At 43.4% G+C, this 18,020-nt stretch overlaps 1 protein-coding gene across 1 annotated transcript in view; it reads right to left on the reverse strand.

Annotated features, from left to right (window-relative positions):
* Window positions 1-17,736, reverse strand: part of kcnk3a (potassium channel, subfamily K, member 3a) — a 52,922-nt gene extending 35,186 nt beyond the window's left edge. The window contains exon 1 of the mRNA XM_055873125.1: window positions 17,301-17,736. Coding sequence (XP_055729100.1) covers window positions 17,301-17,583 — 283 coding nt within the window. The 5' untranslated portion in view covers window positions 17,584-17,736. The remainder of the gene's footprint in view (window positions 1-17,300) is intronic.
* Window positions 17,737-18,020: the final 284 nt, after the last annotated feature.

Below are 18,020 nucleotides of genomic sequence, written 5' to 3' on the forward strand. Positions count from 1 at the left end.
TCTCCACCTCTATCTCCACCACTATCTCCACCACTATCTCCACCACTATCTCCACCACTATCTCCACCACTATCTCCACCTCTATCTCCACCTCTATCTCCACCTCTATCTCCACCTCTATCTCCACCTCTATCTCCACCTCTATCTCTACCTCTATCTCTACCTCCACCTCTACCTCCATCTCCACCTCTAGCTGCACCTCTATCTCTATTTCCACCTGTATCTCCACCTCCTCTAAGTCCAACTTCACCTCCATCTCCACCTCCACCTCTACCTCCACCTCTATCTCCACCTCCACTTCAACATCTATCTCCACCTCCACCACTATTTCCACCTCTATCTCCACCTCTATTTCCACCTCCAACTTTGTGTCCACCTCTATCTCCACCTCTATCTCCACCTCTATTTCCACCTCTATTTCCACCTCCACCTTTGTGTCCACCTCTATCTCCACCTCTATCTCCACCTCTATCTCCACCTCTATCTCCACCTCCCTCTCTATCTTCAGCTCCACCTCTATAATGACCTCCACCTCTATCTCCACCTCCACCTCTGTGTCCACCATCTCCACCTCTATCTCCACCTCTATCTCCACCTCTATCTCCACCTCTATCTCCACCTCCACCACCTCCACTCTATCTCCACCTCTATCTCCACCTCTATCTCCACCTCTATCTCCACCTCTATTTCCACCTCTATTTCCACCTCCACCTTTGTGTCCACCTCTATCTCCACCTCTATCTCCACCTCTATCTCCACCTCTATCTCCACCTCCCTCTCTATCTTCAGCTCCACCTCTATAATCACCTCCACCTCTATCTCCACCTCCACCTCTGTGTCCACCATCTCCACCTCTATCTCCACCTCTATCTCCACCTCCTCCTCCACCACCTCCACTCTATCTCCACCTCTATCTCCACCACTATCTCCACCACTATCTCCACCTCTATCTCCACCTCTATCTCCACCTCTATCTCCACCACTATCTCCACCTCTATCTCCACCTCTATCTCCACCTCCACCTCTACCTCCATCTCTACCTCCATCTCCACCTCTATCTCTATTTCCACCTGTATCTCCACCTCCTCTAAGTCCAACTTCACCTCCATCTCCACCTCCACCTCTACCTCCACCTCTATCTCCACCTCCACTTCAACATCTATCTCCACCTCTATCTCCACCTCTATCTCCACCTCTATCTCCACCTCCCTCTCTATCTTCAGCTCCACCTCTATAATCACCTCCACCTCTATCTCCACCTCCACCTCTGTGTCCACCATCTCCACCTCTATCTCCACCTCTATCTCCACCTCTATCTCCACCTCTATCTCCACCTCCTCCTCCTCCACCACCTCCACTCTATCTCCACCTCTATCTCCACCACTATCTCCACCACTATCTCCACCTCTATCTCCACCTCTATTTCCACCTCTATTTCCACCTCCACCTTTGTGTCCACCTCTATCTCCACCTCTATCTCCACCTCTATCTCCACCTCCCTCTCTATCTTCAGCTCCACCTCTATAATCACCTCCACCTCTATCTCCACCTCCACCTCTGTGTCCACCATCTCCACCTCTATCTCCACCTCTATCTCCACCTCTATCTCCACCTCTATCTCCACCTCTATCTCCACTCTATCTCCACCTCTATCTCCACCACTATCTCCACCACTATCTCCACCACTATCTCCACCTCTATCTCCACCACTATCTCCACCTCTATCTCCACCTCTATCTCTACCTCCATCTCTACCTCCATCTCCACCTCTAGCTGCACCTCTATCTCTATTTCCACCTGTATCTCCACCTCCTCTAAGTCCAACTTCACCTCCATCTCCACCATCTCCACCTCTGTGTCCACCATCTCCACCTCTATCTCCACCTCTATCTCCACTTCTATCTCCACCTCTATCTCCACCTCTATCTCCACTTCTATCTCCACCTCTATCTCCACCTCCTCCTCCTCCACCATCTCCACCTCTATCTCCACCACTATCTCCACCACTATCTCCACCTCTATCTCCACCTCTATCTCCACCTCTATCTCCACCTCCCTCTCTATCTTCACCTCCACCTCTGTGTCCACCATCTCCACCTCTATCTCCACCTCTATCTCCACCTCTATCTCCACCTCTATCTCCACCTCTATCTCCATCTCCTCCTCCACCACCTCCACTCTATCTCCACCTCTATCTCCACCACTATCTCCACCACTATCTCCACCTCCATCTCCACCTCCACTTCAACATCTATCTCCACCTCCACCACTATTTCCACCTCTATCTCTACCTCTATTTCTATCTCCACCTCTATCTCCACCTCTACCTCTATCTCCACCTCCTCTAAGTCCAACTCCATCTCCACCTCTATCTCCACCTCCACTTCAACATCTATCTCCACCTCTACCTCTATCTCCACCTCCTCCACCCCACCTCTATATCCACCTCTATCTCACTCTGAGCAAGGCAGTTAACCCACTGTTCCCTGGGCTCTCTGATTCAGAGGGGTTGGGTTAAATGTGGAATACACATTTGGACAACTGACTAGGTATCCCCCTTACCACCACCTCTATTTCCACTTTCTCAACCATCTCCACTTAAACATCTGTCTTTATCTCCACTATCTCCTTCTCCACCTGGCAGCAGATAGCCTAGTGGTTAGAGCATTGGGCCAGTAACTGGAAGGTTGCTGGATTTAATCCCTGAGCTGACAAGGTAAAAATCTGTTGTTCTGAGCAAGACAGTTAACCCACTGTTCTCCAGGTGCTGAAGACATGCATGTTGATTAAGGCAGCCGCCTGCACCTCTCTGATTCAGAGGTGTTGGGTTAAATGCAGAAGACACATTTGGACAACTGACTAAGTATCTCCAGCACTATCTCAACTTCCTCCTCTTCCACCTCTATCTCTAGTTCCACTTCTCCTCCACATCCTTCTCCACCTCTGTCTGTCTCCATCTCTATCTATCAGTGGTGCAAAGTACTCAAGTAAAAATACGTTAAAGTATTACTTCAGTAGTTTTTTGGGGTATCTGTACTTTACTTTACTATTTCGATTTTTGACAACTTCTACTTTTACGCCACTACATTTTGAATGCTTAACAGGACAGGAAACTGGTCCCATTCGCACACTTATCAAGCAAACATCTCTGGTCATACCTACTACCTCTGATCTGGCGGACTTACTAAACACATATGCTTCATTTGTAAATTATTTCTGAGTGTTGGAGTGTTCCCCTGGCTATCCGTAAATTAAAAATGGTACCATCTGGTTTGCTTACTATAAGGAATTTGAAATGATTTATAATTGTACATTTGCTTTTGATACTTTCGTATATTTCAAACCAAATACTTTTAGACTACTTTTACTCAAGTAGTAGTTTACTGGGTGACTTTCACTTTTACATGAGTCCTTTTCTGTTAAGGTATCTTTACTTTTACTCAAGTATGACAAGACGGTATTTTTCCACCACTGCTATCTATCTTACTCCAGTGTTTCCCAAACATCTTCCCAAGTTCCCCCAGCGAAATCCACTTACTTGATGCATTCTATTCAAAGCATTTCACGCCGAATACAACAGGCGTGAAATGCTTATTTACAGGCTCTAACCAATAGTGCAAAAAAGGTATTTGGTGAACAATAGGTAGGTAAAGAAATTAATCAACAGTAAAAAAGACAGGCAATATACAGTAGCGAGGCTACATACAGACACCGGTTAGTCTGGCTGATTGAGATAGTATGTACATGTAGATATGGTTAAAGTAACTATGCATATATGATGGACAGAGAGTAGCAGTAGCGTAAAAGAGGGGTTGGCGGGTGGTGAGTGGTGGGTGGTGGGTGGCGGGACACAATGCAGATAGCCCAGTTAGCCAATGTGCGGGAGCACTGGTTGGTGGGCCCAATTGAGGTAGTATGTACATGAATGTATAGTTAAAGTGACTATGCATATATGATAAACAGAGAGTAGCAGCAGCGTAAAAAGAGGGTTTGGGGGGGGGGGTTGTGGGGGACACACAATGCAAATAGTCCGGGTAGCCATTTGATTACCTGTTCAGGAGTCTTATAGCTTGGGGGTAAAAACTGTTGAGAAGCCTTTTTGTCCTAGACTTGGCACTCCGGTACCGCTTGCCATGGTAGTAGAGAGAACAGTCTATGACTGGGGTGGCTGGGGTCTTTGACAATTTTTAGGGCCTTCCTCTGATACCACCTGGTGTAGAGGTCCTGGATGGCAGGCAGCTTAGCCCCAGTGATGTACTGGGCCGTACGCACTACCCTCTGTTGTGCCTTGCGGTCAGAGGCCGAGCAATTGCCGTACCAGGCAGTGATGCAACCAGTCAGGATGCTCTCGATGTTGCAGCTGTAGAACCTTTTGAGGATCTGAGGACCCATGCCAAATCTTTTCAGTTTCCTGAGGGGGAATAGGCTTTGTCGTGCCCTCTTCATGACTGTCTTGGTGTGTTTGGACCATTGTAGTTCGTTGGTGATGTGGACACTAAGGAACTTGAAGCTCTCAACCTGCTCCACGACAGCCCCGTCGATGTGAATGGGGGCGTGCTCGGTCCTCCTTTTCCTGTAGTCCACAATCATCTCCTTAGTCTTGGCTATGTTGAGGGAGAGGTTGTTATTCTGGCACCACACGGCCAGGTCTCTGACCTCCTCCCTATAGGCAGTCTCGTCGTTGTCTGTGATCAGGCCTACCTACCACTGTTGTGTTGTGTTATTGTGTTACAAGCACACCTGATTCAACTGCTCAACTTATCCTCAAGCCCTTGATTTGTTTAATCAGGTGTGCTGCTGATACTTCAATTGTGGAACTGGCTGGGGGTACTCGAGAAGACGTCTGGAAAACACTGTCCTAAAACACTGTTCTACTCAGTTGCTACTTACAATTCGTTACTGGCTGTAGGCTACTGTATAAGTTTCCAATACCTTTCCATTTAAGGTCACGAGAGAAGAAACTTTACAGAGGAACCAAATGTTATCCCAAAGACAGTCATTTGATTACTGTGAGCATTACAGCCAATCAGTAGCTGGACAGACAGACAACAAGAGGCTTACATTGCCTAGCCCTAGGGTATGTTCTGTTCAGCGGCTTTCAATCAATGGTTACTGATGTCCTTACACTAAAACATTCTAATATCTACGACACAAATCCAAAGGAAAGTTTGAGATACGGGTTTAATATTTTAAATGCTTTGTACTGTACTTCCAGGTACAATGTAGTTACATTCCATGAAGGACCGTTTATAGAGGACATTTCCTGCCAAAAACTATTCTAAGGTACCAAAAAAAAAAAACTCCATAAAATCAATCAAATGTTCAACATATTTTTCCCAGAAAATAATATAACGCATGGTGTACTTTACTGACTTTCTGTGTTTTCTAGACATATCTTGTTTCTGTGACGGCACTCTCTTAATATCACATTTCCACTCAAAGGATTAGCACATAAATCATATCACTAGCTATACCTGTCCAGGAGTCACTAAGAGAGAGAGAGAGAGAGAGAGCGTGTGTGTGTAAGCTCTGGGTAGACGAGCGGCCCATAATTCAATATTCTGGGGCCATGAGATTATATCCGTTGTTTCATTCAGAAAACGCCACATGGAAAACCGAGTTCTTAAATCGGATTAAACAGACCGAACTGGTGGGGTAGAAAACGATACAATATTACGGTGTTTTGCCTGACTGTAGTTGATGAATTGTATTTACTTATCCCTTGAACAAACCTGAATTTGTGAATGTCTCATAGAGAGATTTAGATCCTATTTTGTCTAGTTTAAAGCTGATCAGATCCCACTAGCTCATAGTCTTATGAATGAACATGGTCATTTTTTTGTTTAACAAGGTAATCAAGAACTCATTCTTTGTTGAAAGAAAAAACACAACAGACAAACATTCTGCTAACATGTCAGCTGATCATGAGCACATTCTCCAGATATACTCAGTTTCACAAGTATGTCTCTCGGCAGAACGAGCTTTCGCAGCCCAAAATAGTCTGCATCATTTCATTATTTTTTCGCTCTCCACTGTACTGAAAATGTGACACTGAAAATCCATTAAATATTTTGACAAATCAGACGCTGAGGTGACAAGGATTAATTTCCTTTAAGCTCTCAGTGGGTTACATGAGAGGTGTGTCATTTTGACCCTCCATGGTGTGAATGTGTTTTCATCTATTTGACGATGGCCCTTTTCTGCCATGCCACGGCTATGCCAGGCTTTTTGCTGGTACAGTATTAGGAGTGGGTACTGCCTGACTCTGACTGGTTGTTCTCCAGCCTAGTGCCACTGACACTCAGGGCTCCTGAGGCCTTGTCACTTTTAATCTAAGTGTGTCTTGATCATTAGCGAAAGGGGGCAGTGCCTCGCTGGAGAGCACAGCATCGGGTTAAGCAAGGTTATTTGTTATGTTTTTCATTATACTTTATGTAAGGGCTTGAGGAAGCAAGGGCTTGGAGGCCATTATCGGCTCTTAATAATAAAGCTGATACTATAATGCTCACTCATCATGCCTCAGCAAGTACTCATAGTTATCATTTCATTTTCTGAAATTAGGATAAGTGCCTTGTCATCTTTTGGAGGGAGTGTTGTGATTCAGGATGAAAGAGGAAGGTACAGCTAACGGGGTGAGGTGGTGGCATCGAAATGGAACCGCTGAAAGTGTTTTTTTTACATTTAAAGTCTTAAAAGGATAGACTAGAGAAAAGTACATATTTAGATAGCCCTACATTGAAAACAGTCTAGGAACAAAGAGTGACTGCAATCCCGACTTTGTTTTGTTAAACAAGACACTATTATTAACATTTTTGGGCCCCAAAAAATGTTTGATCTGCATATTCCATCAACATAATGACTTGGAACCAAGAATTAAAAGCTAAATAATTGGTATAGCTTACATAACACATGTAACAAAAGGAATGAATGGATAGAGGTTATCATACATGTCATACTTCCTAAACAGTCCTCATTGTCAGTCCTCATTGTCAGTCCTCAGCAGACCACCTGCTTTCTCTTGGACCCAGTCCCTCTTTCTCATCTCTCAACAGATGACTAGATTGTCAGCAGCATCTCTCTGATTGGCAGAAATCTGTTAACATATTGAGCCGTCTTGTGATACCAAAATCAACGATCAAAAGGGTACCAGTTACTCCTGTACACTGGACCTAAAGCATACAGACATCTGAGCATTATGGATTCAGCCATGTACATTACAGTTAACATAGACAGCATAGAACATATACACAGTGCAAGACTAACATAGAAATGGACATTGCATGTAAAAAAAAAAATGCAGGATGGAAGAGTTGGCCTCTATCCACGAGTTAAAGTGAAATGAGCAACAGAGTAGATTATTACTGTATATTATTAATGTATATTACAATATTATTACTCCAGCATATTCAGAACAAGAATTGAAATTCAGTTCATGACTTGAAACAATCCATTATGCTCTATGATGATAAATGAACACGGTGACACTTATGTATGAATAAACGTGGAGTGTATTTACATGGCTAATTTGTTTGTTCTGTATGCTAATTGTTACCAAGACTAAACAAAAGGTCAAAGGTGAGGGGATAGGGGTTTGATCATTTCCTTGAATCAGCGTCACTGAATTAAAAGCAGCACAGTGGAAATGTTTTGATCTTACATTTCTTATGAACCACTTACTGTCTCTGCATATAATGTACCACAGAAAATGCTTTACCCACAATTTAAAAAACTGTCCTAATTAAACAAATGCAAATGACTTCACATTTTGCTGAGCATGAAATTGCTGCTATATCAAAGGGATAGGCAGAGCAGAGACAGCTGCCCAGGGAAAACAACCCAGGGAGTCTATCACACAGCCATAGCTCTTTTATATCCTAGGCACAGTCGCAGGTGAGCCCTGCCATCTATTCCAACACAATACACGGGGGGGGTAAAAAAAAAAAAGCACCAGCTCTGCTTTCGACAACGCTGATATCTGCTATGTTCAGTTTGTTCCTAGCCTCATGGATGGATGGATGCTCTATAGGCCCGAGTTGCTTATAGGCAGTCAATAGTGTTCATTCAGTCAGTGTTCAGCCAGCCAGTGTTAAGTGATGTGGGAATGACAGTCTGGCATGGCTCTGTGATGCCAGCGGGGGCTTATGATGTGAACGTTCCCCCAGACTTGATCAAAACCGTCCCAGTGCCAAGAGGCCCCAGCTCTCTCCCTGGCTCTCTCCCCAGCTCTCTCCGGCTCTTCTGCGACTCGCAGAGTGCTTTCCAACTGGCTGCTTATTTTTTCTCCCCTTGTGGGATTCCTTCCATCGAAACAATCTTTCCCAGGAGATGATAAGTAAGTGGACACCACCTCCCCCTCTCTTAGTATCGTCAAAGTGAAGACTGATTCCTGCTAGCAGCCTTACTTAGACTTACTCCTTTCCTGTCTTCTCTCCCTTCCCCACTTCAGACAGGCATTTATACTGACTTATTAGTAACATGCTGGAACCAATCTTTCTGAGGAGGTGGATACAGAATCTTTCCAATGGTGGAAATACATACTTATCTTTAGCAGGTTAATACTATGTCAGGATGATTTAATAAAGGCGTTCTTAGAAATGGGTCTCTAAGCGGGAGCGGAACAGAGATTTACTCAAGAGAGCAAGACACTCCCCCTGTCATTTGGGGGGGTTTCACAGATGTATGGTTCTATCACAGAATCCTTCTGTGTTCCGTGGAGAGGTCACTGAAACATTTTCCATGATCATCCTTAGATGTTCTCTCAGAGGCATTTACAAAGGACCACATGTGCCATTTTCCTTTTTATAGTGATATATATTGAACCAAAATATATAAAGGCAACGTGTAAAGTGTTGGTCCCATGTTTCATGAGCTGAAATAAACGATCCCAGAAATGTTCCATACGCACAAAAAGCTTATTTCTCTCAAATGCTGTGCACACATTTGTTTACATCCCTGTTAGTGAGCATTTCTCTTTTGCCAATATAATCTATCCACCTGATTGCAGGAATGTCCACCAGAGCTGTTGCCAGAGAATTTAATTATAATTTCTCTACCATAAGCCGCCTCCAACGTCATTTTAGAGAATTCGTGGTCTTTGGCCTCACAACCGCAGACCACGTGTAACCACGCCACTCCAGGACTTCCACATCCGGCTTCTTCACCTGCGGGATCATCTGAGACCAGCCACCCGGACAGCTGAGGAAACTGGAGTATTTCTGTCTTATAATAAAGCCCAGTAACCGAAAGGTTATTAGATCAAATCCCCGAGCTGACAAGGTTAAATCTGTAATTTTGCCCCGTAACATGGCAGTTAACCCACTGTCCTAGGCCATCATTGTAAATAAGAATTTGTTCTTAACTGACTGCCTGGTTATATCATTTTTTTTTAAGTGGCTGCGCCCCTGCTGAATCATGTGAAATCCATAGATTAGGGCCTAATGAATTTATTTCAATTGACTGATTTCCTAAAATATGAAAATATGAACTATAACTCAGTAAAATCGTTGAAATTGTTGCATGTTGCATTTATATTCAGTTTAGATTCCACTGATCCACATGTACATACAGTATATATATACACAGTGGCTTCGAAAAGTATTCAGACCCATTTACTTTTCCCAAATTTTGTTACGTTACAGCCTTATTCTAAAATGTATTAAATATTTTTTCCCTCATCAATCTACACACAATACCCCATAAAGACAAAGCAAAAACTGATTTTATATATATATATATATAATATATATATAATATTTACATAAGTATTCAGACCCTTTACTAAGTACTTTGTGGAAGCACCTTTTGCAGAGATTACATCATTGAGTCTTCTTGGGTATGACGCTACATGCTTGGCACACCTGTATTTGGGGAGTTTCTCCAATTCTTCTCTTCAGATGCTTTCAAGCTCTATTAGGTTGGATGGGGAGAGTTGCTGTACAGCTATTTTCAGGTCTCTCCAGAGATGTTTGATCGGGTTCAAGTCTGGGCTCTGGCTGGCCCACTCAAGGACATTTAGAGACTTGATCGGCTATGAAAAGCCAACTGACATTTACTCCTGAGGTGCTGACCTATTGCACCCTCGACAACCCCTGTGATTATTATTATTTGACCCTGCTGGTCATCTATGAACATTTGAACATCTTGGCCATGTTCTGTTACAATCTCCTCCCGGCACAGCCAGAAGAGGACTGGCCACCCCTCAGAGCCTGGTTCATCTCTAAGTTTCTTCCTAGGTTCTGGCCTTTCTAAGGAGTTTTTCCTAGCCACCGTGCTACCACACCTGCATTGCTTGCTGTTTGAGGTTTTAGGCTGGTTTAATGTACAGCACTTTGAGATATCAGCTGATGTAAAAAGGGCTTTATGAATACATTTGATTTGATTTGCCCCGAAGCCACTATTGCATTGTCTTGGCTGTGTGGTTAGGGTCATTGTCCTGTTGGAAGGTGAACCTTTTTCATAAAAGAGCTCTCTGTACTTTGCTCCGTTCATCTTTGCCTCGATCCTGACTAGTTTCCCAGTCTCTGCCGCTGAAAACATTCCCACAGCATGATGCTGCGACCACCATGCTTCACCATAGGGATGGTGCTAGGCTTCCACCAGACGTGACGCTTGGCATTCAGGCCAAAGAGTTCAATCTTGCTTTCATCAGCCCAGACAATCTTGTTTCTCATGGTCTGAGAGTCCTCTAGGTGTCTTTTGGCAAACTCCAAGTGCGCTGTCATGTGCCTTTTACTGAGGAGTGGCTTCCATCTGGCCACTCTACCTTAAAGGCCTGATTGGTGGAGTGCTGCAGAGATGGTTGTCCTTCTGGAAGTGTCTCCCATCTCCACAGAGGCACCCTAGAGCTCTGTCAGAGTGACCATCTGGTTCTTGGTCACCTCCCTGACCAAGGCCCTTCTCCCCCGATAGCTCAGTTTTCCCAGGCGGCCAGCTCTAGGAAGAGTCTTGGTGGTTCCACACTTCTTCCATTTACAGTAGGAATGATGGAGGCCACTGTGTTCTTGGGGACCTTCAATGCTGCAGACATTTTTTTGTACCCTTCCCCAGATCTGTACCTCGACACAAGCCTGATTCGGCGCTCTAATGACAATTCCTTCGACCTCATGGCTTGGTTTTTGCTCTGACATGCACTGTCAACCGTGGGACCTTATAGAGACAGCTGTGTGCCTTTCCAAATCATGTCCAATCAATTGAATGTTCCCCAGGAGGACTCCAATCAAGTTGTAGAAACATCTCAAGGATGATCAATAGAAACAGGACGCACCTGAGCTCAATTTCGAGTCTCATAGCAAAATATGAGACTCTAAATACTTTTTTTTTAAATACATTTGCAAAAAAAATGTAAATCCTGTTTTCACTTTGTCATCATGGGCTAGATTTTAGAATAAGGCTGTAACGTAACAAAATGTGGAAAAGGTCAAGGGGTCTGAGTACTTTCTGAAGGCCCTGTATATATATAGTGTACAAAAAAAGGACAGCTGCTCTTTCCATGACCAAGTAAATGCTATGATCCCTTATTGATGTTACTTGTTAAAACCACTTCAATCAGTGTAGATAAAGGGGAGACAGGTTAAAAAGGGACTTTTAAGCCTTGAAACAATTGAGACATGGATTGTGTATGTGTGTCCTTCAATGGGTGAATGGGCAAGACAAAATATTGAATTGCCTTTGAACTGGGTATGGTTGTGACGTGGTGAGGTTGGACCCAGGTGCAGAGAAGAGACCAGACAAGGAATCAGTGGTTAAAGATAAACATAAATACTTTACTGATAAACAGTAGGCACAGGATCACAGTACCATGGGAAAAATAACAAATACTTCATCTCAAAAACTCACTCAGGAAACACAGTAAACAATTCAAGCTTTTGCAAAGGAAACCAGAACACACACCTCTTTTAACAGGTCAATCAGAATGAGTAATAGGACACACCTGAGTGTCATTAATGTCTCTAGGACGGTCTCTGCTGCCCTCTGGTGACAGGTGGAACCATGACAATGGTAGTAGGTGCCAGGCACACCGGATTGTGTCAAGAACTGCAACTCTGCTGGGTTTTTCATGCTGAACAGTTTCCTGTGTGTATCAAGAATGGTCAACCACCCAAAAGACTTCCAGCCAACTTGACAACTGTGGGAAGCATTGCAGTGAATGTTTTCTTGCCTAACATCATTATTTGGAAACGGTATATTGATGATATTTTTGTTCTATGGAGGGGTGATGCAAAACAGCTCCAGGCATTCCATGTTTTTCTTAACTCTTGTTCTGAGCATCTGAGATTTACTATGCAAGCTGACATACGTCAAATCAGTTTCCTTGATCTTCTGATCTCATGTGAGGATAATGTTCTATACATTGATCTTCACAGAAAACCTACTGATCTTAACAGTTTGTTGAGGGCTGATAGCTGTCACCCGATTCCCTTGAAAAACAGTTTTCCCTACAGCCAATTCTGTCGAATCAAAAGAATTAGCAAAAAACATTCAGATTTTGACAGAAATATGGCTGAGACGCAAAGACAATTCAAGGAGAGGGGATACAAAAATGGTCAGATTAATACTGCCATTGAGAAAATTCTAAACAAACCGAGACATTATCTTTTTCAAGGGTTAGGGTTAGGGTCTTGCGTTCTAACTACCCGCTATTCAAAGTGCTCTGAACAAATTAAGGGAATCATTCACAAACATTGGCACATTCTAAGATCCGATGACAGTATCAGTAATGTGTTTTCGGAACCTCCCTTGGTCATATTCTTGTGGGGCAAAATTCTCAGAGATCAATTGGTAAAGTCTGATTTAACACCCCAAGATATCCCTGCACAACATCTATTTGCGCCCCTACTGCATGGAAACTACAAGTGTAAAACTACAAGTGCAATGGCTCGCCCACACAACGCTATACGACGCTGTCTGCCATCTGCCCGGTACAGTTGAAACCATGATTCATTCATGAAGAGCACACTTCTCCAGCGTGCCAGTGGCTTATCGAAGGTGAATATTTGCCCACTGAAGTTGGTTACAACGCCGAACTGCAGTCAGGTCAAGACCCTGGTGAGAACGACGAGCACCCAGATGAGCTTCCCTGAGACGTTTCTGACAGTTTGTGAAATTCTTCAATTGCGCAAACCCACAGTTTCATCAGCTGTACGGGTGGCTGGTCTCAGATGATCCCGCAGATGAAGAAGCCGGATGTGGAGGTCCTGGACTGGCATGGTTACAGGTGTTCTGCGGTTGTGAGGCCGGTTGGACATACACTACTGTTCAAAAGTTTGGGGTCACTTAGAAATGTCCTTGTTTTTTAAAGAAAAGCACATTTTTGTGTAGTTGTCCTCTTGCTCAGTTGTACACCGGGGCCACCCACTCCTCTTTCTATTCTGGTAAGAGCCAGTTTGCGCTGGTCTGTGACGGGAGTAGCACACAGCGTTGTACGAGATCTTAGATTTCTTGGCAATTTCTCGCATGGAATAGCCTTCATTTCTTAGAACAAGAATAGGCTGACAATTTTCAGAAGAAAGTTCTTTGTTTCTAGTCATTGTGAGCCTGTAATCAAACCCACAAATGCTGATGCTCCAGATACTCAACTAGTCTAGAGAAGGCCAGTTTGATTGCTTCTTTAATCAGGACAACAGTTTTCAACTGTGCTAACATCAATTCAAAATGGTTTTCTAATGATCAATTAGCCTTTTTAAATGATAAACTTGGATTAGCTAACACAACGTGCCATTGGAACACAGGAGTGATGGTTACTGATAATGTGCCTCTGTACGCCTATGTAGACATTCCATTAAAAATCTGCCGTTTACAGCTACAATAGTCATTTACAACATTAACAATGTCTACACTGTATTTCTGATCAATTTGATGTTATTTTATTTTAATGGACAAAAAAATTGATTTTCTTTCAAAAACAAGGACATTTCTAAGGGACCCAAAGTTTTGAACAGTAGTGTACTGCCAAATTTTCTAAAACAACATTGGATGCGGCTTAAGGTAGAGAAATGAACATTCAAGTCTCTGGCAACAGCGCTGGTGGACATTCCTGCAGTCAGCATGCCAATTGCATGCTCTCTCAAAACTTGAGACATCTGTGGCATTGTGTTGTATGACAAAACTCCACATTTTAGAGTGACTTTTTATTGTCCCCAGCACAAGGTGCACCTGTGTAATGATCATGCTCTTTAATCAACTTCTTAATATACCACACCTGTCAGGTGGGTGGATTATATTGGTAAAGGAGAAATGTTCACTAAGAGGGATGTAAACACATTTTAGCAAAAAATTTGACATCAACTTTTTGTGCGTATGGAAAATGTCTGGGATCTATATTTCAGCTGATGAAACATGGGACCAACACTTTACATGTTGCGTTTATATTTTTGTTCAGCATATATATCAACACTGCTCATACATATACTAACTAATTAAAGTTGTGAAATGTGAGACATTTGCATCATGTGACGTTTCTTTCATCAGTGCAAAAAAATAATAAAGATAAAAAAATGTACTTTTATTATACAGCTATATCTTCTTTTTTTTTTGCTTGGTCCTGACCGCAATAAGTCCATATAAAGAGACTGTGGCTTTACAAACAAAATAAATATTACAATTGGAATCAGTAATGCTGAAACTGCCACGTCCGTTTGCAAAGAAATTAACAAAGAAATGACTTCATACAATAGGTTAAGTTTAGGTTTATATCCCTCTGATATCATTGCACATCATTGCACGTACAATAGAACAGCAGAGTGTGTAATGCACAGGTTTTCACCACCATGCTGGATGCTCCTCTCTTCCATTTCATAAACACTAACAAATGTGCCTTGGGGCTTTGTGTCCAGGTTATGGGGTTTCACTAAAGTTGTAGCTGTGTGTCTACGTCTTCTGTGATATGGTTCGGTGTGTCTACACACAGGGTCATGACTGTGTTATTGTGTGTGGGATCATGACTATGTTATTGTGTGAGTGTGAGGGGTTATGACTGTGTTATTGTGTGAGTGTGAGGGGTCATGACTGCGTTATTGTGTGAGTGTGAGGGGTCATGACTGCGTTATTGTGTGAGTGTGTGGGGTCATGACTATGTTATTGTGTGAGAGAGGGGTCATGACTGCGTTATTGTGTGAGTGTGAGGGGTCATGACTGCGTTATTGTGTGAGTGTGTGGGGTCATGACTATGTTATTGTGTGAGAGAGGGGTCATGACTATGTTATTGTGTGCGTGTGTGGGGTCATGACTACGTTATTGTGTGAGTGTGTGGGGTCATGACTACGTTATTGTGTGAGTGTGTGGGGTCATGACTACGTTATTGTGTGAGTGTGTGGGGTCATGACTATGTTATTGTGTGAGTGTGTGGGGTCATGACTATGTTATTGTGTGAGTGTGTGGGGTCATGACTATGTTATTGTGTGAGAGAGGGGTCATGACTGCGTTATTGTGTGAGTGTGTGGGGTCATGACTGTGTTATTGTGTGAGTGTGAGGGGTCATGACCGCGTTATTGTGTGAGTGTGTGGGGTCATGACTGTGTTATTGTGTGAGTGTGAGGGGTCATGACTGCGTTATTGTGTGAGTGTGTGGGGTCATGACTGCGTTATTGTGTGAGTGAGAGGGGTCATGACTGTGTCATTGTGTCAGTGAGAGGGGTCATGATGACTGCGTGTCATTATGTTAGTGAGAGGGGTCATGATGACTGCGTGTCATTGTGTTAGTGAGTTGGGTCATGACTGTGTGTCATTGTGTGACTACAGTATACAATACACAATATAGTAGAGTGGATGGGAGGCCAGTTAAACACTGCAGCTCTGGTGTTGCCATCAATAGTTAATGGCGGAGTGAAAAGCCAAACAATGTGTCATTGCCAGCCCGGTGGGCTCACAATTACAGCATGCCGTTTCAGCCACCCGGATCGGGTTTGCATCCAATTAGTCCTCTACATGTGGTAGGGTTACCACCACCACCCTGGGTCACCAGCTACAACTGGCCCAAGTGGCTCAATACAGAGCGGAGGCTGAGGTGGAAGTGAGGACTGGGATGAGGGCATGGGACAGGCTGGGGGTGAGGGTGATGATAGGGAGGGGGGGGGGGGGGGGGGGGGGGGTTGAGAGTGAGCCGGGGAATAAAAGTGAGGGTGAGGTATAAGGGTGGTAAAGGGTGATGATAGGGGTGAGCTTGTGTGTGTGTGAGAGAGAATGTGAGTGAGTTAGTGAGGTTGATGGATAACAGGTGATAGGAAATGTGGGAGTGAGGGATGAGGATGAGTGAGGGATGAGGGAGAGTGAAGGATGAGGGTGAGTGAGGGATGAGGGTGAGTGGGGGATGAGGGTGAGTGTATTTTCCTAATCATGTAGGCTACATTTGTCTTTAGGCAGTAAAAACAAATCACCTGCAGAAAACAAATACTGTAGCAAGACCCCTAATGGTTACACATTTTCCAAAGATCGACTCCTTTCTTTTCTTGGTCGTGTGAAAAAGGAGACCAGACTATTCTCTTCTATTTCAAAAATGTTCATATCCTTATGTCATTAGGGGTAATATCCAAATGGTGCAGTTGACATTAGCCTGTCTACTGAGCTTATAATACATCGGGTCTGGTTTTTACTAGCACTTTTAAACTTAAATATTATGATGATATGATTTTGATTAACATACACCATATTATTCGTAGAGACTTTTAGAAGACCACGTTTTGGTTAGGCTGAGCATTTGCAGCTGATGCTGTTGAACAGCCATTATTAGTCCAGCGGCTCTTGAAAGGATTAGGACTGCAACCTGTTAACGATAATATTTGTTCTAGGGTTGTGATGGATTGCTTTGTAAGACATACTCCGAAGCTTTAGTGTTAGTGTTAATGTTTTGTGAAGTCCATCCAAAAAGCAGCAGGGTCATAACACGATTAAACACCACGTTTGCGATGATATCTCACTATTAAACAGATAATCATACAGTTTATCTTAACGAGTCCCAAACTTGCTGCAAACTCTCATACCCATGCAACCATTTAGAAAAATACTGTAAATGCATTTTAAATGTATTTCTCTGTTTGCTTCAGACACGCCTATGCTAATAATAATAATAATAATGTATCCTAATAGACTGAAGAAAATAATATTGATTGTAAACTAAAAATAGCATGAAACATGATGTCATCTTCAACAAGGTCGTAAAGGCAATAGTTTGAATAACTTACCGAACTTGCAAGGCCATGGAGCGTAGCCTATGCATAGCCTACCTGGGTTTTTGCTTTGATTTATGAAGCACAATCAGGTGCAACATATTCAGGTAAGATTTACGTCACTGGTTTAATAAATCTTACCTATGGTCGTGATCACAGTGATTGCGAAGTAAAATGATCCAGCGAATTTCCACTGTAACCCGGCTTTATGAGGCTTCAGCTGCAACACCACTTCCTCGAGTTCATCGAAGTTGAGTTTAGTGAGATTGTATTTGTTCCTAAGCTCTTGTTTTCTGTCGTACACTTTCTTCTTCTGGGTCGTCTCCTTCTTAGATTCCAAGGCATCGAAGACAGCCGCACCGACTAACAGGTAGATGAACGTGCAAATGATGAGCGCAAGGGTCCTCACGTTTTGTCTCTTCATGGTCAGGGTGAGTAGACGGGCTCCAAAATTGTGAAAGCGAATCTTGAGGATGGGGAGCTCGGCTGGTTCATTGCGAGGCTGGCTCTATCAACAGGGACAGTGGCGCGCAGAAAGCTCTCTGATCACTTTATTTGCCCAAGCGCACATTTTCTCTCGGAGCTGTTCGTTTCAGCACCACCCCTTCCAACCGCCCTCCCACCGCGTGCTCGCCTGAATGCGTTCTTAGGGTCTGTGCGTATGTATGTACAGTATGTCTGTATGCAGAAGAGAGTGGGAGTTAGGCTACTGTAGACGGCAAGTTTACTGTAATATCACCATTAGCTAAAATAGTGCTGCTGTTGGATATTGCATTATAAGGAAAAACATACACTGCTCAAAAAAATAAAGGGAACACTTAAACAACACAATGTAACTCCAAGTCAATCACACTTCTGTGA

This window comes from Salvelinus fontinalis, chromosome 20, assembly GCF_029448725.1.
Source record: "Salvelinus fontinalis isolate EN_2023a chromosome 20, ASM2944872v1, whole genome shotgun sequence".
Classification (NCBI taxonomy): Eukaryota; Metazoa; Chordata; class Actinopteri; order Salmoniformes; family Salmonidae; genus Salvelinus; species Salvelinus fontinalis.